General features: G+C 37.1%; 1 protein-coding gene across 1 annotated transcript; it reads right to left on the reverse strand.

Annotated features, from left to right (window-relative positions):
• Window positions 1–236: 236 nt before the first annotated feature.
• Window positions 237–26,270, reverse strand: LOC120538998. The gene is made up of 4 exons (XM_039768662.1): window positions 26,197–26,270; window positions 17,517–17,840; window positions 6,408–6,731; window positions 237–2,736 (listed from the first exon to the last, which is right to left on the reverse strand). Exons 1-4 carry the CDS (start codon window positions 26,252–26,254, stop codon window positions 2,612–2,614), a joined length of 831 nt encoding a protein of 276 aa, XP_039624596.1. The 5' UTR covers window positions 26,255–26,270; the 3' UTR covers window positions 237–2,611.
• Window positions 26,271–26,662: the final 392 nt, after the last annotated feature.

The raw sequence follows: 26,662 nt of genomic DNA on the forward strand, positions 1-26,662 counted from the left end.
CGCAGTGGTAGCGCTGCTGCCTTGCGGTTAGGAGACACGGGTTCGCTTCCCGGATCCTCCCTGCGTGGAGTTTGCATGTTCTCCCTGTGTCTGCGTGGATTTCCTCCCATAATCCAAAGACATGCAGGTTAGGTGGATTGACGATTCTAAATTGGCCCTAGTGTGTGCTTGGTGTTTGTGTGTGTCCTGTGGTGGGTTGGCCCCCTGCCCAGGATTGGTTCCGGCCTTGTGCCCTGTGTTGGCTAGGATTGGCTCCAGCAGACCCCTATGACCTTGTGTTTGGATTCAACGGGTTGGAAAATGGATGGATTCAAACAAGAGGAGGATAAGCAGCCATACCAGTAAGTTACATAGACTACTGCTGAACTATCGTAGTAATTTAAAAGAGAATGATGAAACAAGATTTGTACTTATTTTGATAATTGGTGTTAAGATGTTGGTCTTGCAGTCATTGTTTATGAGTTTTTATGCATAGTTCTGTTTGATCTTTGACTTAGTGAGGTGTTTTCTGAGCCAGATAATTCAATTGTGTTTATTCTCCTAATATTTTGGAAGTGTTATACATTTTTTTGGATAAATTTGTCCCTCATTTTGAATTCTCAACAATCACCTCTGTTTTCATAACCTGTTGTTAGATCCATGCATGTCCTTTGATTTCAGGGGCACGGCCTCAGGGTTTGTGACCTGTTGGTGATCGGCATGACGAGTTAAAAGGTTGGCTGCAGGTGCACTTCCTCATCTGATCTTCAGATTCAAAACCTCTTCCTAATCCTTTGATAAAATTATTTTTCAATTATTGTTTTTTTGGTACAGACCTCTTACTTTATTTAGGATCTCAATTTTGTCACACACTCAGGTTTTCTTGCTGTTCTCCTGGTTCTGATCCTTTACTACCAGATCTTGCCTCTCCTGGTTTCTCTCGAAAATGACCTTTCTCAGTTTGCTGACATAACAATGGTAGGTCAAAATAATCCTTTAATTATACTCAAAACTAAACCCAGGAATCAAAGTCAGAGAGAGAGAAACAAAAGTCAAAAACCAGGAAGAGATCTTTCAACAGAAAAAAACATGATCAAACATTTTGAGTCTGAAGCAAGGATTTGTTAACCAGGAATAATCAAAATGAGTCTTTGGAAAGAGATTCAAGGGTTTATCCATCAAACTTGAATAAAATATGGCTAACCAAGACGACCTTTAATCTCTTGACTTAATAAGGTCAGGGCCATGACCTCTATGAACACAACCATGGCAGCCAGAGCGTGCATCATAGCAAAGGGATTCATGAAATAGCAGGGCCCAAAAGAAAGACAAAATGGTATCACAGAAAATGTAAACAATTTATAAACTTTGTTAAGATGCATGAAACTCAAGTACAAAACTCAAATTTAGAATCTATCTCTGTCAAATCCCCATAATATTCAATTAAGATGAAACTCCACTAGGTTTTGCATAATACTATTTCAGAAATCTAATGCTAGCAGTTGGCATAGAATAGATTTAGACTGAATGACTTAGTGACGCCCTGCCTGGGGTTTGTTTCCTACCTTGCGCCCTGTGTTGGCTGGGATTGGCTCCAGCAGACCCCCGTGACCTTGTAGTTAGGATATAGCGGGTTGGATAATGGATGGATGGATGGATGGATGAAGGACCTAGAAGTGATTACTCCAAGGGCCCCCTGTTACACATCATTATTTCTATTGTGTGTTTAGCTAAGACCTTTGTGCAAGGTTACTTACAAGATCATGGCGCAGTGCAATTGACTGGAGAGGGATTCACCCCAGAAATGATCCCTGACTGGGGATACAAAGCATCTTTCCATTAGATTGGCCTAGGAGGTGAATAGAGACAAAAGTACTACTGGTAGGTGGAAGAGAGGCCAGAGTATCAGAGAAAGGAGTGCAGGAGGTGTGTGAGAGAGTGCAGCGCTTCTATAGTGTTGAGGTGGCTAGATGGACAGGGTACTATCCTGCAAAAGAAGGCCGGCAATGATATTGGAATTTGCTATTTTCTGTTTATTATGTATTTTCTATTATTCAACAAGCTAACTCCTCCCTAATGTACTTATTTTATAATAAAATGCATCTTGAGTTGCTTTAAGTTAGGCCTTTCAGCATTATTATGGGTTTAGGGATAGCTTTCTTCCAAAATCCACAGGTAAAAGGCATCATTCTTCTTCTTCTTTCTGACCTTTAGAAGCCGCACAAAAGGAGGATGAATTATTTTAGAGGTATCTGCTATATTTTGAAATAATGTATTGAATATAAACAGCAATAAATTATATGAATATGAAAAATTACTCTTACATATGTTCTAGAATCAGTAAATAAAAGTTGTTCTGTCTAAATGTATAACCAAAATATCTGAGTGACGTTCCTCAAGATAAAATCCTAATGTAGGATTCAGAGATGTGAAATGTTTGAGGATAATGTTAGCTAAGATTGGTCCCCAGTTTTTCAAACTGTTTCTGAGTGCATGCATTGTTTAGTCAGCTAGTGTCCCATCTGCAGTGTGGCCCTGACGTGGACCTGGAACTATCTTGACCAGTCTCACAAGTCTGTTTTAGGATATGGCTCTTAAATATCATTCAATAGTTGACCTATAGGACTGTTAATTACTTCTGATGAGCCAAGTAGTATATTATTCCATGGAATAGCAGCAAAATCACAATTTTAATTCCACTGGAGACTCCAAATATAAGCAAGAACAGCATATTTAAACTCCACTGCTTGCTGGTATCTGAAAAAAAACAAAGAGGACACTGTTGAGTTACTTCTTGTTTCCACCAATATTACTTGATTGCTATTGCACATACACTGTTCTGATAACAATATGATCAGGCAGATAGATATACAGTCACCCCTTCCCATCCATGAGGGTTACGGGCAGAATGTGAATATTCACAAATAATACTGGGGATTAAGTGGGATATTTTTTTCTGCTTAATTTATTAATGGCTTTTAGTTTAGTTGTTTTGGTTCTTTTTTACTGGTTAACCAGATTATGCACACACGTGCATTCACCTTAATCAGTTGATTGCCACTTAGTGGCATGGCAAATGCACAACATCAGCTGGGGCTGGCCACCCAGGTGAAAATGAGAGGTAAGGAAGAAGAAAAAGAAATCAGGAGAAATGAAATCGAGAAGTGAGTGAGTGAGTGAGTGAACATGAGCTTGAGAAAGGCGAGAGCAGAGAAGGATTGCTAGAGCTCTGCACTGGATTCTGGCAGAGGCAGGTGAGTGAGAGAAGGACAGAGGAAGAAAGCAAGTGACAGAGAGTGTCAAGTGTGAATCAGCCGGGAGGAGGCGTCCATATCTACTGAATAACTAAGGGAGCAGTGAAGGTGGAAGGTAGCTGGTGTAGGTCCCACAGTTCTTTTTTTTTTTAACAAAAATAAGTTTTAATATTAATAATACAGTTTGTCCTTAAACTAACAAATATTAGGTAACCCTAATATTGAATATGCTTTTATGTGAGACAAATTATTTTCAGCTTTTTTTATATATTTGTGGCTTACACATCATCAGTGAGTTTCTGTGATCTTTCAGCAAGCTCAAAAAATACTCCTATTTAATTGTTCATGGACAACTTGCAAATAACTGAAGCCATGAATGTCAAATTCACAAATCTGAAGGGTCAACTGTAATTTTTTAAATGAAAAACTAGAGGATAAAACATAATCAAAAAACCAGGCCAAATTCATTACCAAAAAGTTAAGAAATTATGATGTCTACCCACAAAATATGAAACTAAAATTCATAGTCAGGAAAACACATGCAGAAAATCATTTGCCATAAAAATAAGTGAAGAAAAACCTCACTGACAAGACTTTTTAAAATTTATCTGCAATGTCAACAACCAGGAAGTGTATGAACCTGACCTTTGTACATTTGGTATCATGCTCCACATACTTCCAGTTGACCTTATGTCATAATGACATAGCAACCCTCAACAGACATTCCTCAAAATGGTGGCACTCATGGGAAAAAAATAGCTTTGTGGGCAGTGGCAGTTTGAAATATGGGGTGCTGGGTCTCAGCCCCCTCCAAATACTTTAAAGAATCTACTTAAATTATAGGTAATGAGAAATAATCATTTCCATGTAAATACCTACATTTCCTGAGTGAAGGGCCAAATCAAAGAATAAGTAAGTCCTTGATCTTTTAGCAAGCAGGTGACCTAAGGCTGCCCTTTAATTGGTTGCTTTCAGATTTCAGACACTCCCATATTTATTGGCAGTGAATTAGTATTGTTTTAGTTTTTTTTAATGTAATGTGATTCGACAATCGGCAATACACTATTTTCATTTTGAAGTTCACACCCTCCGTTAATGTAACTAGATGAGCGAGTGTGACTTTAGGGAGATGGCAACTTCCAGTGGAACTTCATAAATCAAATTTCTTTAATGAAGCACCCCTTCATAAATCATTCACTTGAAGAAAAAAAGAAGATAAAGGAACTTGTGCTGGTCTGACCTGACTTAACAATTCTGCAGCAGGCAAGTGATCAAGGAAAAGCTACCAAACTGACTTTTTCCCACTCTTGTTAAGACAGAGTTGTCTAACTAGATGTGGTCTAAATAATTCCATTTTTTGCTTTTCCTGTTTGCTGTCTCAAAATATCGGTACTGAAGCATTGTGGACAACAACAGGTGCACAAGACCTAAAATATCATTCTGAACAATGCAGCAGCATGAATGTAGCCTCAGTCATTTAGACCAGTGTTTTTCAACCAGTGTGCCATGAGAGCTAGCCAGGTGTGCAGTGGAAATAATAGTGTGATGCACCTGGGTCTGCACCTGAGAAGAACAACCTCCTCGGGTGGTCAAGGTCTGTTTGAGGAGGACAGGACTGCCTTTGACAAGCTGGCAGAAAAGCAGCTCCATAATCGCTATGTTGCAGACACAGCAGTTTGAGCACTTCAGACACGTCTCCAGGCTGCTAGAGTCCTTCTGCCTGTGTGTGGTCACCAGAGAGTCTCACAAGACCAGTGGATAGTGGACATATGAGTTATCTCTGAGACAGAGAGGGGCAGGCAAAGGGAAGAAGCAGTTGGGTGATGCCAGCAAAGTGCTCACTAAGTGCCGTGTCTGTGAATGCTGATCTCAGAGCTCCTTTTTTACCGGCTTCTCTGGTAGTCCCCACCCCTTCAGGCATCTGAACGCTGGTATGAGATATATATGTGTTTGTGGTTAGTAGGATAGTGGTGGGCCTTGGGATGATTTTGGTTACAAAAAAGGTTCCAGCAAAGAAAAATGGTAGGGAAACACTGATACAGACAATAAGCATGGTGCTAAAGATTTTGGAAGGCTTAGTGAAATGACTCAATTTAATCAGAAAGTAACTGAGAAATTTTCGAGCCTGAAAGAAAGGAAAGGAAAATTTATGTTCAGGGAAATATAGATACCCTGATCATAAACGCAGGATAAGATTTAGGTTAGATTTGTCCTGTGGGTGTAGTGCAAGACAGGTTGGGGGGTGAGTTATGTTTTAAGATGTGGGGGTTTGTGGATCTTACAATGTGAATTTGTGTCCAGTTGAGGAAAACTGGCATAAGACTGGGCAGACTAGCAGCAAGTGTAAAATAAAATTAGGGTAGGAATCACTCTATGGGTGTGGTAAATGATAAACTGGGATTAAAGACTTGAGAAAAATCAGAGAACTAGTGATTGTATGATGTAGATTTAGGGAATACAGTTGAAATGGCCAAGGACTGGACACTCTATTAGCAAAGGACCAATAAGATTTGGATTGAACTTATGCTATGGATGTGTTATAGGACAGACGGAACTTGGAAGATGTAAGTCCATGTTGGTGGGGGTGCAGACATTATGGTGTGGGTTTTGGCAGAACTGGGAAAATTGGTAGAGGACTGGGCAATTTAAAGACAGGTGTAGTAAAAAATTTAGGTGGCAGGTGCACCTGTTCCTTTCCACATCTATAAGGCATGTTATGGGAAGAATAAGGAGAATGTGAATGTCATGTTTGTTAGAGGAATCCACCAGCAAGTGACACACAATCTGGTGTGAGTAAATGTACCTTTGGACATAAATGTGCCATGCAATGGCTGAGCAACACTGCTTTGTGCCCAGTATTATTCAGGTTCAGCTCCCCATGACATTAAACTAAAGAAACAGGTTAAGGAATGTATGGAAAGATAGATGAAAGTAAATAAATTATTCAGTTTCCACATTTGACCTGAACTGAGCTCAAAGCTCAGATGAATTAAATAAATCAATAGATACAGTTTTAAAAGATATTGCATGTATAATGAGGTCAGTATGAGAAAAAAAAACTGCTTTATCTCTTTATGGATTTGTATCTAAAAACTCTCGACATAGTGCTAATATTAAAATGCTGACATCAAAATTTTGTCAAAATCAACATTGTGTATTGTGCAACAAGCTTACCTGGGGGCGTTGATGGAATTAATGAATTTTGTTGTCTTGCAAATCCTCTCTCTAAGTGCAAACAGTAATCTTTGTAATGTGACACATTATACCTTTTTTGACAACGCCATTTGCCTTCATGATCTTCAGATAATTTAAGAATAGTCAAATTAGCTCTTCCTATGATGACTTCATTAGAAGGATAGATAAGTGAACCATTGAAGCTCCAGTCAAAGACATCAAAGTTATTTTTAGGAGTACAAGGTGAGCAGTGCAGTATAATTTTGCCTCCAACACTTGGCTTTTTCTCATTGTATTTTGCCTCAAAAACACGTTTTTCACATCCTGTAAAAGATTAAATATTATTATGTCCAAAAGAACTGGCTTTGTTCTGTGAGTCAAAAAAACACATCATATATAAATTTAATTAGCATAGTAAAATGCCAATTTATAATTTCTAAGAACACCTGTATGTAAGGCACAAACCAACCCTGGATCGGGCACCATCTGCCACAGGGCATACTCAATTCAATTTAAATTATTCTTCTAGAACATTTAAGCACAATTACATATTAAAAATTAATAATACTTTTTCAGTTTGATTTTTTTTGTTAGTACACATTCAAATGAAAGTGAGCCTTTCCATAACAAAAACGATTCCATTCTGCTCTCCCTAAAATGATTTCTATTTATTTGGCTTCCTCAGTCCTCATGAAAACAATGCACATCTCCATGTTTGTCTGTCTAACTTGAAGATTTTGTAAATTAAGCATGTTACTATTATGATTTAGGGGTTTTGAACCATGCTGAATTTATTTTTTATTTTTGGTTTATCTATTTAGAAATGTCATTTTTTATTGTTCTATTTTGTTATTAGTACACTACCATTTTGTTTATCAAAGGCTCTGCTATTTGTATTGCTGTGGCTTTATTGTTATTAGCAATGACATCAGTTGCTCCTATGTGACACCTAGAAGTTGCACAGGTGACATCATCATCACAAAAATATTTAAGACGGTGCCATGGTAGTTCTGATGTCAAAGATTTGTGCTATTGTGCGTAACCTTTGTTATGGTATTAGCAAGTCATAAAATCTAGGACTTTATGGATCAGTTATAGTGTGCTATCAGTTTAGGATGAACCTGTTCTGATCTGGGCTTAGGACATATTTACAATAACAAGACTAACTTTGGGGTTTGGCATTATTGCAGTGTGCATCGGAGCTGCAGATTGGCAGTGGACCAAGACTAAGAATAAGTGCAGTTACAATGAGTCTCTTGTAGTCAGAGAAGGACAACAAAGTTATGTACTAACACAGACCATCTCGTGTGCAAGGTTAATGGACTTACAGTAGCATGATAGGCCCTGTCACAAAATTGAATTCCACACACATCAGACTCACTGTTACAGAAATAAAAAAAGAACTCATATACTAAACCATATTTTATATTTATATTTGGACTAAAGCATGATACTGACTCAAATCTATTTAACCTAATGTCATAAAAAAAACAAGTGATTAATGAAAACGTTTATATTGTGTAATATACAAAACAGAAAAATGCAGAGCAACACATATTTAACCATTAATCTTCAGTAAAAAGATGTAGAATTGGTGTTCTTATTTAAGAAATAGCTTGGCTGCCGGTTCAGAAAGTGTGAAAAAGTTCAGAAAATGTTGCTAGTTTTTTCCATGCTGAAATTTTTTCAGAGAATCATGGAAGTATCAGATCAAATCTAATTTAGTTTGTCACATACAATTATAGACATATTGCAGATTGTAGTGAAATTCTTAGCTACAAAAGCTCAAGAAAAATATAAATTTTACAAAAAACAGCAACCCCACAAACACACATTAGAACTTCTGGCTTTTTGGGTGATCTCCAGACCTGATATGACATCTTTTGTAATATGTCTTATATAGAGCTCTTCTGTAAAGTTTCCACTATGATGTCACATTCTATAAGAATATTGTTAAGCCTCTGACTAGGTATTTTATACACCTTTCGTGACTGTTGGATTAATTTGGTTATTAGGAAAAGCTGGGCACATAATAAACAATGCATGTCAACTGTTCTGTATTCTCTACATATTTGAAAAATGAGTTACAGAAAGGCAATTTTCCTTCAGATACAAGTCTACTAACACGTACCTCTAGTCATTGTTACCTTACATATAGGGATTTCGTGACCTTTTTGGATGCTCAAAGTGAATAATGTCTTTAACAATAATGACAACAACAGTCATTTTGATCTAATGTTTGCATGTTTCTAATTTTTGCATCGTTCCTGACATTTTGTGGAGCAATTGCCAATACGTGCATGGCACCTAATGACCCCATCATGACCGTATACAAGTTTACAGTGAAAACTGAGAAAGTAGCACTTGATTAATTAGTAATTTAATGGTAAGCAAAATTTGTGCTGCACCAATCAACTTTGATATATGGTTGTGATACTTCGTTTGATGACAGATTGCGTAGCCTTACTGACTTCAAAACACATTTGGTATTTTGGTTCACGTCTTTTCCTCTTGTCCCTTATTCAATCATATTGTGCTTTAGTAGAAGACAAAGAGCCTTTGAAGCCCGAAGCCCAATTGGTCACACGGTTGGGGAGTTCATGTTTCACTCAACCAACTAAGATGGCTGTACTCTGTATTTTGAATCCAGCATCTCAAATTCATGCCCTGTAACTCCAAGTGAGAATGCTCAATCAAGAGCATGTGACAGATGATGAGAGAAATACTGCTGAAAAAACAAGTTTAGACTAATTAAAATGATATCTAATGGTAATGTAGGGCGGCACAGTGGTGCAGTTAGGAGACCCGAGTTCGCTTCCCGGGTCCTCCCTGTGTGGAGTTTGCATGTTCTTCCCGTGTCTGTGTGGGTTTCCTCTGGGTGCTTTGGTTTCCTCCCAAAGACATGCAGGTTAGGTGCATTGGCGATTCTAAATTGTCCCTAGTATATGTGTGCCCTGTGGTGGGCTGGCGCCCTGCCGGGATTTGTTCCTGCCTTGCACCCTGTGCTAGCTGGGAATGGCTCCAGCAGTCACTTGTGACCCTGTGTTAGGATATAGGGGGTTGGAAAATGACTGACTGGTAATGTATTACATAAGGTTTATTTTTCTGTAAGGTTTTTGCACCTGTTTTTTCATCTTAAACAATTATTTTGCTATTTATTTGCACATGCACTACAAGTCTTGGGGTCTTTTTCTTTTGGCTCTTCTTCCTGTATTCATGCAGATAAAATACTTTAAGTAAACTGCCTATTTTTTATTTTTTTTTTAGAACATTTACCTTTTTGAAATATCATTTTCATTTTGTCATAAGCTATGCTATTGGTAGTTTTCAGTAGAGACCATCATATATATCTCAAACACTATTAAAGAGAAATGAAAAAACGATATTCATTAAATTACATCAAGTGTTTACTTTGCTATACAGAAAGATTTGCGCAAATAATATTTCATTATGGCTTTATAACTTATTTTACAATTAGCTTAACAATATCACCATATATCAAATTATTATCGATTTTATGGGCCCTGCCATTTTACGCATTTGTTTACTTGCTGTGTGGTTGCTAGGCACTAAAGTATGTGACACATGAAATGTGACATAATGTCAGCCATGATGGAAAAGGTGGCTACATGCAGTTTAAACAACATGTGAACTTTGAGGTAAAATAAAGACATGACTTAGTGAAAAGAAAGCAACCTGCTTTTGTTTTGATCTCAGGTTGATGAAACGAGGGAGACTGTGAAGAACAAAGGTGGGGAATGTCAGTCCTGGAGGGCAGCAGTGGCTGCAAGTTTTTGTTGTAACACAGTGTCTTAATAAGAAATCAATTATTGCTGATCAAGCACTTATTGCTCAAGTGACATTCTGATGCTTTATTTTAGTGGCCTCACTTGTTAAGGTTCCCCACCCTTATTTCAGTCTTAAACAATTGCATTCACTGTTTTTAATGGCTCCTTATTAGCAATAAGATGTAAATGACAAAGGAGCCAGTAGCTCTCCATCATTTTCATCATGTACTACTTGATTTAATAAAACACTTACTAGGAAAATGTGACAAACTGAAAATTTGAAAATAAGAACCTAACATTACAGCCTAACAAGCCATATTGAGATTGACATGAGATTGACAAGGTTTGGCTTCTAATTAAGTATTTTGGTTGGAACAAAAAATGCAGGCACTGCGGCCTTCCAGGACCAACACTGCCCACCCCGGTTTACAAGTTGGCGTGAAGAGGACAGATAATAGCCAATTTCAAAGAAGCAGGGAGAAGTTTCATCCTCGGAAAGGAGAACAGAAACTGACTGTCCAGAAATACATAATACATTCTTAGTAGATGGCACAGTAAGGGTCCTGGAACGTCAGTCTTTAGGAAGTACCTTTTAGTTTCCTCTAATGCTACGGGAGATTCTAATAGATAACACAGAGCAGAGACAAAATCAGGGCCAGGCAAAAGGGTCAGAATACTAGAGAGAAAGAACTGCTGATCATCAGAAAGCCCAATGCACTGAAATGAAAATTGAAGTTGAAAAGGTGCAAGCAGAAAGGAATTTAAGCTATCTAGTTTTGTTGTCCCTAATGAACCTATAAAGTGAAGCCAATACGTGGGTAAAGTCCTAATCAGACATCTTATCGCAAGACTAGCAGCATAAACAATTTGCTTATTGCTTTCCAAACTATCACAAAATACCAACATCCACTTGAAGAATAAACAGAAAGATAGCACCGTAGTGCTATTTTTTTCAAGAAGATAAAACATATGGAGGGGTGCATAAATAGTCCAAAAGTGAAAAATTGGGAGCAGAGTTCCCAAAACTGAATTTAGTAAATTCTCTTGAAAAACTGGAGAACAATATTTTATCCTTTAGTGTTTTGAAACTGGGGCAGCACGGTAGCACAGTGGTAGTGCTGCTGCTGTGCAGTACCAGGGTTTATGTCCCCATGTCTGCGTGGGTTTCCACTGGGTGTTCCAGCTTCCTCCCATGCAGGTTAGGTGACTTTCTGATCCTAAATGGGCCCTAGCGTGTGGATGCGGTGTGTGTGTTTGCACTGCGATTGATTGGTGCCATGTCCATGGTTTGTCCCTGCCTTGGGCCCTATGCTAGCTAGGATAGGCTCTGTTCAGGACTAAGCAGGTTAGAAAATGACTGGCTGCCTGTTGACTTTGCGTGATTGCCTTCCTGTAATGTTTTATGTAATGTGTTCTTTACATATAGAACTAATGTACAGTGGATCTAAGAAGGGGCAGAGGAAATGACTAGAAAATAGGATAGACAGCTCAGAATAACAAAGGCAACAGATGCACCAATAATCAAAAATGCTGAAATATATAAAATATTGCAGTATAAAGATCCTAACACTAATTTCTTTAATTTCCTGTAACTAATACTTACAAAACATTTTCTTTTGTTGAGAATATGAATACCTGGATGCTAGGAGTTGTATGCTGCCAGCTTTTATAGTCAGAAGGAGATGACATACTACAGTATATAACATGATTTTATAGGACTGATGAAAGCTCTACAACTGTAAGCAGCGTGACTGTGTACATAACATAAAATGGGAGCAAAATATCAAGCAAATAACATTAGAGCATCACCAGAATAATGCTAAAACTAATACGTTAATAGCAACCAAAATACAGTATACAGTATCTAAATAGTCCTAAAATTAAACAAACTGAACTTCAGGATGCCGAAACCCAGATTCATTAAAATTTCTGCCACTCAATAATTCAATAGGATACATCTGAACTCCTGTAGAAAGCCCCCTGTGGTCATGACAACATACCACTTTACATCATCAATTATGTCAGAGAGGAAACACGGCAAGTCATAGCGAGTCATGGCATGGCACCTTTTCCAGGGCTGTTGCCTGCCTTGAGCCCAATGCTGCCAGGAGGAGCCCTGGTCTCATGTGACTCAGAACTGGAATTGAGACTATTATATATTTACGTTTATTTTGGCCTTTATGTGAGTATAGGTTTCCTTCATTTTCCTAAATGCAAAAAAAAAAAATAATAATAATTTTAATGTTGTTGAATTTACATTATGCATTATTACAGATGCTATTTTCTAAATTAATTATATATTTTTTTTGTTACAAAATAAAATAAAAACTTTGGTATTTGTCAAAATGAAAAAGAAGCCTCTCAGTAAATGAATGGCTCAAATTTTATTGACCATAAGTTTCCATAAGTACATTGAGATAAGTAAACAAATAGTATCTCATCAAACTCACAGACATATCTTTCTATTATAAAAGGAAATCATGTGATGAGACATTCTCGGAGATAATTTCAAATCCCACGAGACAAGACTTTTTGCAAGAGATTTTGACAAGTCCTGCCCTCCTCTCAAACATTTACAATGACTCCCACGGTCCAATCGCTTCTCATTCGTGTGATTGCTATTGTCAGACACAGTTTCTGCGCTCTCAGCTCCAAGCGGGGTCGGAAACAAAGAGTAGAAGACAAAGTAGAACGTTGTAAAGAAGTTCAAAAACGTTGGTGCGATACACATGCAGAGCAGGTTACAGATTATGAAAGTACTAAAATTCTAAAGTCTCAAAAAACTGATAGTAAACATCGCATTAACGCTAACAAATGAAAGTATTACTCGGTGAAGTAACGAAACAGCAAAAAGAGATTGAATATATGAACATAAGTGATGTGACAGAAGTATATAGTTATTGTTTGGCTTTAAACTTTAAGTTGGAGACTTGTAGATCGTCTAATTCATGTTGCCATCAGGGAAAAGTAGTGTTTCTTCCCAATGAAGAGGCCTATCCGTGAGAATTAAAAGATTTGTTGTTTGGTGAAAGTGAAATCCACATACACAAGCGGCAGAGATGCAAAGTGGCTGGCGTGTACCACAGGCCGTTTGGGTTGGCAAGCGAAGCAAATGGGGGCGAAGCTCCATAGTACTGTATCAGATGCTCAATGTGTTGTTTGTCATGGTTAGAAGAAGATATTAAAGTAGCTACAAGACACAAGAAGTGTACACCTTTCACAAAGAATTGTGGCCAAAGTGATGGTGGGGTTCAAGATAGCCTCATTTCAGGTCTAACTGTTGACAGAAAAGCAAGTTTGTGATTCCTGTTAATGTTTTGAATATTCAAATGAAATCAGATAAATATCTGTGAATCTTTTGACTGTATATATCAATTGATACCGGAAATAAAGTATCTTTAAGGACAGTTTGTGAAAAACTTTTCACAGAGGCATAATATGGTCAAGCTGCAGCAGATAATCCCATTATTACACAAGCAGCAGGACGTTATGGGTGTCTTTCTGACCCCAGATTTGGCTCCAGTTACTCTCACAGAAATAGTCCTAGGATAGGGTGTAAAGTCTCCTCAGCCACATTACACAGCTGAACTTAGAGTTGGAAGTCAAGATGGGGCAGGAGCTCAACTAGCAAGGGGGCGACCACTGATCTGAGAGAGAGCTAGCATTAAGGAGAGAATTTGGAGGTGAGTGAATGTGTGCTTGTAGCACTACAGTTTAGGGACAATAGGCCAGTAGTTGAAGCACCTCACCTTATGGTAAAAGATTGGAAATACCTGTTTATCTAGGCTGTGGTGGGCTGGCGCTCTGCCCAGGGTTTGTTTCCTGACTTGCGCCCTGTGTTGGGTGGGATTGGCTCCAGCAGACCCCCATGACCCTATAGTTAGGAGATAGCGGGTTAGATAATGGATGGATGGATGGATGTTTATCTAGGCAGCAACATGAGTTCTCTTTTTCATTCGTCTTTTGTTACTTTTCTGTTACTGCATTGCATATTACTCCATACGGTTATTTTGTATTAAATCATAAATTCAATTTTGATAACTAGGAAATGGTGGTACATAGAGGTACTCCTTTATTATGACATGCTCTGCGCCAAGGATTATTGTGAGAAAGATTAATAACCAGGAGATGATAACATGAGGAAAGAATCATAATGAGGGGCGAAGCAAAGTAAAATCCAGAAAGTCAAGCAAACAGGTTACCAAATTATAAAAGTAACAAGAATCAGTCGATAAAATCGACAATGAAAAGATATTTAAAATCCAAAAAATAACCTTACTCTACGGCTGACTTTGAATAAATACTAGCTATGCTTAAGTTTTTAGAAGTTTAAAATCAATACCCATTAAAGGATAACGTGCAATGGAACCAACACCATATTTATATCATCACAATCATGACATCATTAATGCAGCAATCGCGGTCACATAATTCAATGAAATATCCTTTGTTAAAATAAATCATAATAATCATTAACCTCTGAAAATGATTCTAAAAAATAAGAAAGCATGAAATATAGTACATGTATAAACCATGTTAACTAATACACTCCCTAATACCAAGTAAATGCTTACAAATAAAGATTCAAAGGATGGCTTGTGTCTTCTCTTTCAGCCTTTATGGAAATATGGTGACATTTCAGTGTGTGTGGTAGACAGACTGCTACAGATCTGCAAAGAATGGGCTGCAGCTTCCACAGACAAAACTATCATCTATTAATACACTTGGATGATACAATTGGGAAAAGATTTTACTGACCTGGAAGGAAGCTGCCATTTGTACCACTAAGGTAAGATATAAATTTGGGATGAATTGTGTGGAACTTAATTTTCTCATGTTTGAGATCTAAACCAAGAAGGTATATAAACATAAAGTATTTAATTTCTGATTAATGACCCTAGCTGCAACATTGATTTTAATCTTGTCTATTACTGAAAAATTCTGAGGGGAGCAAGTGTGTACCAGAAACATAAAATGAAAAAGAAATATTTTTAGGGAGACAAAATAAAAAGGGTCATCTCTCCAAAAACATAATTGTGAGATAAACTCGGCTCCAGCTGGACCATAGCAGCTGCAGGTTATTGTTCTACATATTAGGGGATGGATGATTTCACTTTGTTATTAAAGTATATTTTTAATTGTGTATCTTTTTTCATAACATTCCATTCCATTTAAGGCAATGAGGTTTAGATCCTGCAATTTCTTCTAAAAATTCTCCAATGAGAAACACTTTTCTAATCCTGCATGTTTAGAAAGTCTCCTTCCTCCTCGTAACTGCACGTAAATGAGAATTTAAATACCTTTAGCTTTGCACGTCTTTCCACAGAGATATATCAGAATATGTTGTCATGAATACTTCCACATAATGCTATATCGGGAATATTAGGTAAGTGTTTATTATCAGCAGCTGATGATCAGGATGTTGTGCCACAGGAACCTGACCCTGTGTAGCCTTAACTGCCTGTTAGCAAAAGCACTGAAAAGGTGACAAATAAAAAAAGAAGCCTATAAAGAAATATTTCTTAAATAGGACATTCAGGTCAGATCTGGTTGGGGACTGTGCATTTGCCACACCCACCACACAAAAAAACAGACCATTATAAATTATAAATAGGAAATTATAAGTTACCAGTAATGGTGCAATGCACAATAATGTGCAGTAAATACACTTGACTTGAGCAGTCCTAGTGTTCATTCTCTTTCTCCATACATTTAGCATTCATTTGCTCAGAGGTTGATCCACTTGCTGCTTCCTAAGCAGCTCTTTTTTTCTCCACCCTAGCGGCCTGGTTCTTCTCTCTTACTTGTAGGTCAATCATCACCACGAAAGCGGATAGTAGACATCACGTAGTACATGTGTACCAAATTTCAGGTCAATAGTTCAAATTGTTAGCGAGCTACAGGGTCATTTAAAATCCTAGACAGACAAATGGACAACCACGGTAGCATATTATATAAGAATTGACTCCAATTACAGTAAAACAGAAACAATCACTATATTTTACAGCAAATTTCAATAAAAGAATCATTAAAACAATAGCTGGAGCAAACCCACCAGCCACTGCTGCCCACCAAGAGCTGAATTTGATGTTTTAACCAATGCGAGAAACAGAAAAGTGTTTGTTTGGTAAGCAGTGAAGGCTTTAAGTGTTTCTGTATTTTTCTTATAACATTTGGGCTAAAAATACAGTAATTGAAAATATACTAGCATGGTGGAGTATCAAAGTTTGAAAGGAAATGATCTCAGTTATAATATTAGCTTATTCAAATAAAGAAAAGAAATACATGTAAGGTGTGCATTAGGAAATAGAGTGCACTTAAGGAGAATTACACTACAAATAAGAAAATTAAACTGTATTGAAAGAGCTTGTTACTTTACAATCCTGAATAGCAAGAGTTCAATACATCCCTGCTGCTGTTTTTCTACATCATCTGAATTCCTACTTTTAACAACCAGCATGAAATCAGAAATTCCTGGTGTTTCAAAGAAATGCACTTCACGAAACTGTATAGTATGTCAGAAAAAATGTATTTGTTTCCACTAAAACCCAGACAAGAGTTACTTATACAAGGGGTGTAGTTAAATATTGATCCAACTAACATTGGTAATGGCTTATTTGCTGATCGATCCACTTTCTGAGCTCAGATTCATCTTTTCCTTTCCAATGCCTTTGGAGCAGGAGCCTATCCCAGTGACAAAGGTGCAGGGCAGTAACCGATACTAAATAGAGCACCACTCTATCATATACTGAATTTACAATATAATGAAATGAGTTAGTAAAGTTGTTCTTTTTTTCTTATATAATTTGGAAGAAGGGGTGATGTGTGTATGCCTAATAATTGACTTATAAACTTCAGAATTTATTCTTAGTCAGGTATGGCCATAATCCACTTGGGGGCTTCAATATCATGGTAGCAGAGAAATAAAGGGGTTGTTTTAATCAATAGCAGAAAACATATCTTGCTTTTCGAGGAGCTCTAAAACCTAAAGGTGTCTGAAATAACAATGAAAGATGTTGATAAGTTCTAGGGTGTAATTATTACTTGAGGTTTGCTATTCATTCATTAAACCTTAAAAAACAGGACAAGTTTTTCTTCATAGAGTGCCTAAATGAAAAACAGCATACCAGTATAATGCCTCAGTCAATGTGAGAACTTTCACTAAGGGTCTAACATTTGTTGTAATTAATCCTGTTAGGTTTTTAACAGAATCCACCAGATTCACTTGGCGCCTTCATAGCTAACATATCCTATTATTTCTGCCAGTCACTTTTTATAAATATAAACGCCTATTCACTAGCAATACCTAGGATGCTGTTACCTGCAACCACAAAAAGTTCATGAATCTCCTTTGGTCCATGTGCATCTTTACAGATGAACCTTCCAGAATCACTCATAGCTGCATCTCTCAGGAAGAGGGAATAGTTCCTGTCTTCTGGATTCCATCTGGCCTGTAGACGATTCCTAAACCTCTGTGAGTCCACTCTATGTGTCCCATTCATAAAGGAGGAGTAAATAGTCACCTCAGGTCCCTTAATATCAGCACATTTTGGGCTTTGGGGAACCCATTGCCAGGTCACTGGAAGCTCTGATGTGGAGCAGGAAAATTCTACATCTGTTGTCCATGTCACCGTAATAATCTTAGCTGAAAAAAACACATTAAACAAATTAAACCTAAGAAAATTACAAAAACATTTTCAGGGGAATATTGGCAAAAATGGATAAAAATGCTAATTTTGAAATTAAAAGCTGACAGATGGAAATTATTACTTTGCAGAAACAAATAAAAGTCATGTAAATCAGAGAGAAATCCTAAAGAGAAAGCCAAGGAGAGGCTGGAGAGGGCCATAGTGCAAAACTGGGATATGGGGGATAATTAGAAAATGTCGAACTTTTAGGGTCTAAATGGGCTGCGTTGTCTGGCTGTGATGCATTTCTGCAGCCGAAGGAGTTGAGGAGTCAGATCTCCCTGTTGTAACTGCCTCAGTGATGAATTTATCCCCTGCCTACATTTAGGGGATATTACTTAGGATTATAAATTATGGTAAAAATATATTAAATTGCACATATATTTTAACAGTAAAAAACTGTAAAAACAATTAACAGTTACAATGTGTTTAAACAGATGTAGATGGATATGTTCATTTTTGCTATCAATAGCAAATAATTATGCCAATGTTTAATATGATTATCCTATTAATGAAAATAACACTTCACAATATGAAAGTTTACAGTGTAAAGATTATTGTAAAAGCACTGAGACTCTCATTCACATATTATATATGGGAACTGATCAATAGAACAGCTTATAGTATATTTAAATGTAACTTTAGTGTTAACATTTAAACTAAGATGTACAATGTGTTACACAGACAGTTGTTTCATTTGTCAGCTCACCTGCCTGTCATTTAAACACTAAATTATGGTGACATTTTTCACACAGTGTATTTTTATATTAAAGATTCTTTTTTAGACCTATCTGCTAATATATTACTAAATTCCGTGGACAACATTGCTACTTGTGCTAGTGTAAACCTCAGTTTTGGGAGAAGCACAGTTTATTTTATATTATTTACAGGTCTCATGTTGCAGACATTTATATTTCTTTATTCTCTTCTTATTTTGTTGAAATGCAGAGCAAAATAGAGCTTGCTTTCATTAACTTATTTACTCATCTGCTTCTGTTTCTAGTCGTGGGGAATCAGTACCCCCATTTGCAAAGTCTATGATACTTACGGTAAGCTGTTGGTCCCTTTTATTTTACAAATATACAGAAGTGTACTTTGCCCTCGGTAGAAACAAGGTTTTTTTTATTTAGAGAAGACCACTTTTATATTAATGTGGCACAGCTAGGACTGTGACATTTGCACTGTGAGGTCAGTGGGATGGTCAGCAGTAGCTGGAATTTATATAAATAGGGCTGATTTTTATCTGTAACTAAACTGAAGAAACAAACAACTCATCTAATGAAATACAAGTTATGCTGTACCCCGTGCCACTCTACCGTCTCCATTTACAGATAAGCAGGCAATGGTTTGCAGCAACCGCTGAATGTTACAAAAATACTATTGAGGTTACTCAAAACCCCTGTTTTTTTTAGCTCTCGGGCTTGCTGCTGAAAACAAATGGAACTTGGTTGGTAGATAAGTAGGACATGTACAGATAAAACAGTTTGCTATTTTTCTCACTGTGCAATTTTTTTGTTTTTTGTACCCAGTCAGGAAAACAACCCTGAGATATGAATAATTTTCCAGCCTTTCATTAGGAATTATGCTATGCAAGAAATCTACCCAGGAAAGAGTAATTTTTGCTCACTGCTTTTCTGTTCTAACTCAAGCAGTTTTCTAACTAAAGATTTTTTAAAAAGCATCAAAGCTCATCTGAATCAAATCTGTTGTAAATGGTATGCAATATTGCTATTTTTTGTTTTGACTAATTGTGGTACTTTCTCTTTTTGAGTTTGTATTTCATCTGTAAGTCTAAAATCCTTGAACTATTTTTTGAAGGCATAGTAGTGCATTATTTTGGGGATCCAGAGTTGTGACCGTGAATCTTATATCTGTCCCATGAACTTAGGTTACTCGTCCCATGACTGAGGTAGGTAGGTACCTTAGCTTTCCTCCTACATGCGTGTCAGGTCAACTGTCATTTGTAAATTGGCCATATATTGTCATTTGGACCACATAACTCTAGAAATTGGATTAAGTAGGTATAGGATAAAAACAGGGTGGTGCAGTGGTAGCACTGCTGCCTCTCAGTAAGGAGACCTGGGTTCGCTTCCCAGGCCCTCCCTGCATGGAGTTTGCATGTTTGCCTTGTGTCTGTGTGGGTTTTCTCCCACAGTCCAAAGACATGCAGGTTTGGTGCATTGGCAATCCTAAAATTGTCCCTAGTGTATGCTTGATTGGTGGGTTGGTGCCTTGCCTGGGGTTTGTGCCCTGTGTTGGCTTGGATAGGCTCCAGCAGACTTCTGTGACCCTGTAGTTAGGATATAGAGAGTTGGATAATGGATGGAGGATAAAAACACATTGTATTTTTTCCTCTGACATGACTCATGAGACTTTACTGAAGCTTTAAGACCTATACTGAAAACTATTATGGAATTCCTATTCCCTGCCAAAAAATACATTTTTTTATATATTATGTACCTTGTGTACTTTGTAATGATGTTCAAGTCAATTTTTTAACCTCATGTTTTCATGCGGGCGGCATGGTGGCATAGTGGTAGCACTGCTGCCTCGCAGTTAGGAGACCCGGGTTCGTTTCCCGGGTCCTCCCTCCATGGAGTTTGCATGTTCTCCTCGTGTCTGTGTGGGTTTCCTTCTACAGTCCAAAGACATGCAGTTTAGGTGCATTGGTGATTCCAAATTGTCCCTAGTGTGTGTGTGTGCCCTGTGGTGGGCTGGCACCTTGCCCAGAGTTTGTTTCCTGCCTTGCACCCTGTGTTGACTGGGATTGGCTCCAGCAGATCTCCGTGACCCTGTAGTTAGGATATAAGTGGATGGATGGATGGATGTTTTCATGCAGAACAGAGATCAAAAACGTTTCTATTATAATATAGGTCTGTGGTGACCAGCTATCAAAATGTCCATAAAAAGAATCTTGTGTTACCGGTGTTTCATAGTCTACTTGTCAAGTCATCCAATTATATGCTCACAATGCCCCAAACACAAGTATTTTCACTAAAATATTGTTAATAAGTCACTCCCAGAAAATACTGCCATGAATTAAATGAAATGCACTCAGACACAAACAAGCATTTAAATTGTAGATTTAACACCTTTTGTTACAATTATAGTACATTCATATCCACAACTGGAGTACCCTGGGATTATTTAACAGCAGACTGTGAAACCGAATGGGTGAATTGACCTTCTACCTATTGAAGCATCTTGGGAATGCACAAGTCCAAGGTATCCGTCCATTATAATATTTTCACTCGCTTTTCATAAACCTTTAATGTTTAATTGTGTGTGTCTCCCTGTGTGCTGTGTGGTGTGTGCTGTTGATATCACAGGACTCAAGACCAATGAATGAGGGGTGAGCAGGTCTTCAATTCAAATTTTCATTCATGTCTGAATGTGTTCTGTTTTAAGAAGTGACTCATTTAATAATATTTTTGTAAAAATACATCTATTTCGCCTGTTGTGAGCATACAAATGGGCAACTTCACAGAAAGATTACTGGACACAAGTAATATGACACTGACTTAAATAGTGTTCCGAAAAGGATGTCAAGTGAGGCGATTTCTTGGGTGAGGTGGCCTAGCAACTGGGACCTGTGTCCTAACAATCTGACCTAAATTAGATTAATTTGGTGTAGGATCATTGAGGTTCCCATAGAAATAACAAAACAATGTCACAAGAATTCCATAGCAAAATGCTAATATAAACCAACAATTCTAAATGTAAGTTTTTTGTTTCTCCTACTTCAAAACCAGAATAAAAAAATAAATAAATGCTAACCTGTCAGATTTTGGGTGAGGCACGTCTAAATCAGCTCTGATTGTTAACCAAGAAATGGGAACAGCTGATCTTACTGTCAAGAGAGTAGATGTTTTCTCGTGTGACATGGAGGTGGAATTAAGAGGACACAAGATGGAAGACATTTTTAAGCTAGAATGGTAAAATAAATTGCTGGTTTTCTTCTAAAAGATCCCCAACCCTGAAAAAAACCTGAGGTTCATTATGCTCTAACTCTATTTTGGTAGGACTACCAATGTAGGACTACCAGTATTTCAAATTGTAAATTCCTGGAAAAAAGAACTGCTATTACAGTTTATTGTTATTCTTTCAAAGCCATTTTGTGTGTTTTTTTTTTGAGTAGTTCTACCCTTTTCTGACCATATTTTTCATGGCTATGTTCTTAGCATTGCAGGAACCTGTTGCTGGTCACAAGATGGTGATGCACAGCTTTTGGCATCTGTGTGTTGGATTTAATTTGTAAACAACAAATACTAACAATGTTAATAAGTGGGTCGCAATAACATTGTGAGGACTTTCTGAAACAATTCCCGTGACTTCATCTTTGGTTTCATGAATTGAATTTGGTTAAAGGTTTCAACATTTGGACTGTCTTATTCAGTTCCTCTGCTTCTTGAAATAGAGGAACCATAAAGTGAAAGGTGCTTCTAAGAAGATCAGTGCTTTTGCTGATGACCCCACCATCTCCCCGGTCTTGTGTAGATCATAAAACAGATACAGATGCTTTTTGCTGCTTCTCATCCATATTTATGTTTGTATTTTTCATTTTTCCCCAGCCCTCTTAATGTTATTTTGTTTTTGTTCTGTTTTCTGTTTGTATTTCCACCCCAGATTCTTTCCCTTAATTGTTTCTTTTGACTGCAGGAGCTGCAGTTGTGTGATAGTCCTATTTAAGACATAATGGCATTAACAAGCTTTAGCAGCTACAGTATGTTCTATCCCTTTTTGTAATTGACATTTTGTAAGTTTATTTTGTTCAATCTTTCTATCTCTAAGATTTCTGTTTTGGTGTGTTTTGTGTGGGATGTTTGAGACTAAAATGTTCTTGATTACTGGCTTTTACATTTCTTATTTTAATTATAGTTTTTCACTACTCATCTGCTTCTTCTTGTTAGGAGTTTCATTTTATTTTTGGTGTTTATTTATAAACTTACTGAATGTATAAATTATTATATTTCTTAAGGTATTTTTCCTTGTTTGGGGAATTCTTAATTTGATTTAATAATTAATTGCTAAAATTATAAGTTTACCTTTGTGACCTTTTAAGTTGTAGAAGGGCTTTTCTCAGGTTTCTCCTTTCCATTTGAGAAATGGCTGTCAGTGACATATAGTATGTTTGAACAAAGTAGCTCCTGCTAGTTTCTTGTCTGATTTGTTTCTCTATTATAAAAAAAATCTTGGCAGGGAGACCAGGAAGATAAGACGTGATTTTCTCAGAAGACAATTTGCCGTCCCGCGAGAGACACTTTAACGTCACGTGAGACAAGGCAGTGAAACAGAAGGGCAGCTGCTGTACAGGCTTTTAAATGATCGACGAGCAACACGACAAGCAGAATACGCACCTTGGCAGCATTAGAACAAAGCCAGTAGCTGATCCATCCACATCTCCTTAGCGTGCGTTCAGCTCCCTCCTTCACAACGCAAGCGGGAGAGGCACGAAGTTGCAGGAGGGAGGGGGGAGTTGAACAAAGCAATCGAGATCTGATCAACTCAGAGAGACACTTTGATGACACGCGACACTAGACATTACAACCTTAGGAAGCAAAACCCGTGAGACGGTGACTTTTGCTCATCATGCCCTATTTACAAACAAGACAAGTTCATGGACATCTAACCTCGCAGTTGTTGGAAAGCTTTTGGCAGACACACTTCATGTGCTCCCAGCTCTTAAAACAACGACAAGCAACAAGCAGAACATGCAGCTCGCCAGCAGTAGCAAGACAGCAGCTGATCTGACCGCAACTCCTTATATATCCTGCGAGAAAGAGATTTAACCATGCCCGGGGCAGGAAATAAAAGACAAGTATTGTTTTTACAAAAGTTTTAAAGTAAAATTGAAAATAATGCATATATAACAATTCCCATGAAAATAACAATCACTTTAAATTGTATATCCGGTAAACCAAACCCAGGGGTGAGTAAGCGAAGAGAGCAGGGGGCGGAGTCCCCTAGTAACATAAAAAATTAAATAAACAGATTGAACTGGTAGAGTCCCATATTTAAATTCTGACATGTCCTAATATTTTTTCCATATTCAAATAAGTTTTCCTCACCTGAGTTACGGTACTAGGGTTGCTCCCCTGCCTCAAGTTTATTTTTTGGTTATTTAATCTTTTTATATTTTATTATTAACTGGCTTTTAGTTTTGTTGTATTTTCATGTTAAATTGCAATTTCCTTTGATATTTCACTGTTTATTAATTTTATTATTGTAGGTTATGATATTTGTAATTTTGTTTTGTTATCTGCTATGTCTCCTTTATGTGAAGCCCAAGGAAGTGGGATCACCTAAAGACACAGCCAAGGCACCACCCTGTAAAGTATTTTAGCTTTTTCATTGTTGGATTGATTCTTACTTTTTCACTTCATTTTTTTTCTTTCTATTTGAATTTACTGTTTTTGACCCGTGGCTCTTTACATAAGGTAGTAGTTTTTGGATTCTGCATTAAATTAAATTCTTCATTTTTAGGCAAAACCTACTTTCTGGTCATTTGTTCATGTCATGCTTTTGTTCTCCTTTTTTATATTCATTGAAATGATTATTTAAATATCAGAAGAATGCTGTTTTGTGTGTGGGTTAGTGATTTTAACCATTTTTCTCATCCCTTTTTGTGGACATTTTTTTGATATTTCCCTGCTAAAAGCCTTGGCCCCATTTTCAGCTTGGACAGGCCTGAAAGCTTGCCTTTTGACTTTAGGGTAGTCTGAGGTAGCTAGGGACTGAGGCCTACCTAGCAGAATTATACGAAGGGGTTTTGCTTTTGAAGGCCTGTTCCCCATTTTTGAGCTTGTTGTGGCAGAAATCACTACAAGTATGATCATCCTGTCTGGGTACATAGCATGGTTAGTGTCTGAAAGTAGTACCTGGGTGTTGTACCGTGTTATCCATTATGAATGTAGTGAGAAGTCAAGCAAAATGACACCTTTTATTAGCTAACTAAAAAGATTATACTATGCAAGCTTTCAGTCTTGCCTGAAGAAGGGGCCTGAGTTGCCGCGAAAGCTTGCATAGTATAATCTTTTTAGTTAGCCAATAAAAGGTGTCATTTTGCTTGACTTCTCACTATCTGAAAGTAGAAACACTGTTTGTATACTGTATGGATCACTGGAGCAGGAAATCTATTTTCTTTGTAAAATGCCTACCTACACTAGTAACACATATTTTAAAAGCTTTTTTAATGACAAAATAAATTAGATTTTCAGCATTATAAACTTTCTATTGAGTGTCAGACTCTATTTCTTCTTGAGCACACTCCCTTAGTAATTTTAATTTAGTACAAGGAATCAAAAGTTTACTAATTTGGAAATCACTAATTTTGCACTAAATCTTAACAAAACTAGTGAAAGCCCTTTTACTGTCCAGGCAGCACCCATTTAACATTATCAATGGATCTGTTGCTAATGCATTGCAAGTATTGATTGTTAGACAATTGTTGAAAATTCATATACAGATCTTAACATGATCATTATTAATAGACCAATTTCATGGATACAATGTACAATTTCTTTCTAAAGTTAAAGAACAGTACTAAACCAATGGCTTTAGTTTTACCTTTGTTTTTATACTAAATTTATTCTCACCAGTCACAATACAGAAACGCAGAGTATAACTCACAAACGACTTCCTAAAATCTTCTGATGGAGGAAATGAACTGAACTTAGACTATGATTTTCTTTTTCCTAAATGTGCATTTTATATGCTCTTTATGTTAACAAGTGCCACAGCCTTTTTGGTTAGTCTGATTAATGAGCACATAAACATGAACATGACATAAAAACACATTTCAAGTGATAGCAGCTTTCCTTACCTGTGGACCCTTATCTCTTATAAATTCAGTATGAGGTTGTACCAATCAGTTCCAAAGTACAATAAAACATGTATTACATATTAAATATTATTAGGCCAACACATTACACCTGCCACCTGCCTTGAAGGCACAAACGTGTCTATAAATGTTAAAGGGTACTAAGAGAATTACATTGACCTAAAATAAATGTATGTTTATGATTTAAAAGCTGCAACCAGTTATTTAGAATTTAATACTTACAAACCCAATGAGTGAAAATCAGATTCATACCTGAATACAATTCTGAAATAGAATCATTTCCTTACTCAGAGGATCTGTTTGAATTAGTTTACTGTGTATGAAAGACTACAATACACTAACAATATTATAACATATAAACAATATAGTAAATAAAGCTGACCAAAAAAAAGGCCGATTTAAGAATATGTTGTGTCATCATATATCAGAAACATCCAAATTTTCCAAGGTAATGAAAAATGATGAAGAATTACCTGCTGTGCCGATTATGACAACCTCAAGGAGCATAAAGAGAAGCAGAGTGAGTGCCATGCTGACAATATTTAGAAGAATCTAGCTGAGTTCTGGAGACTTTGTGTATGATGTGGAAAAACAGAAGTAACTGTTCTATGAAAAACGGAAAGGAAAAGGAGGAAAAAAAATGTCATGCAAAAAGGGGAATTCATGAGTGAAGTCAGGGGTAGCCTTCAGGAAACTGTGCTGGCGTGGCTTTAGTTATGTATTTTTAGAAATCCTCTTATCTCAGCATTTCTAAAGAAAGGCACCTTAAAAGAGTATGGAACTGGACACCAAGCAAGATTGTTTAAAGAGCACCAAAGCCACAGACATCCCAGCATTAAATTAACACTCAGCAGTTTGTATATTTGACTGATTGTTGTGAACACCTTCAGATGTTAAGATTTAACATGGGTGATTTTGCTGTGTAACAATGCATGAGTG

This window comes from Polypterus senegalus, chromosome 11, assembly GCF_016835505.1.
Source record: "Polypterus senegalus isolate Bchr_013 chromosome 11, ASM1683550v1, whole genome shotgun sequence".
NCBI lineage: Eukaryota > Metazoa > Chordata > Cladistia > Polypteriformes > Polypteridae > Polypterus > Polypterus senegalus.

Coding starts and splice junctions, on each gene's coding strand:
- LOC120538998 (XM_039768662.1), bottom strand. CDS start 26,254: ATGGCACTCACTCTGCTTCTCTTTATGCTCCTTGAGGTTGTCATAATC. Junction 6,732..17,516: donor TGAACTTTTTGTGGTTGCAG/GTAACAGCATCC, acceptor AATCTTTTACAG/GATGTGAAAAACGTGTTTTT. Junction 2,737..6,407: donor AATTCCATCAACGCCCCCAG/GTAAGCTTGTTG, acceptor GTTTTTTTTCAG/ATACCAGCAAGCAGTGGAGT.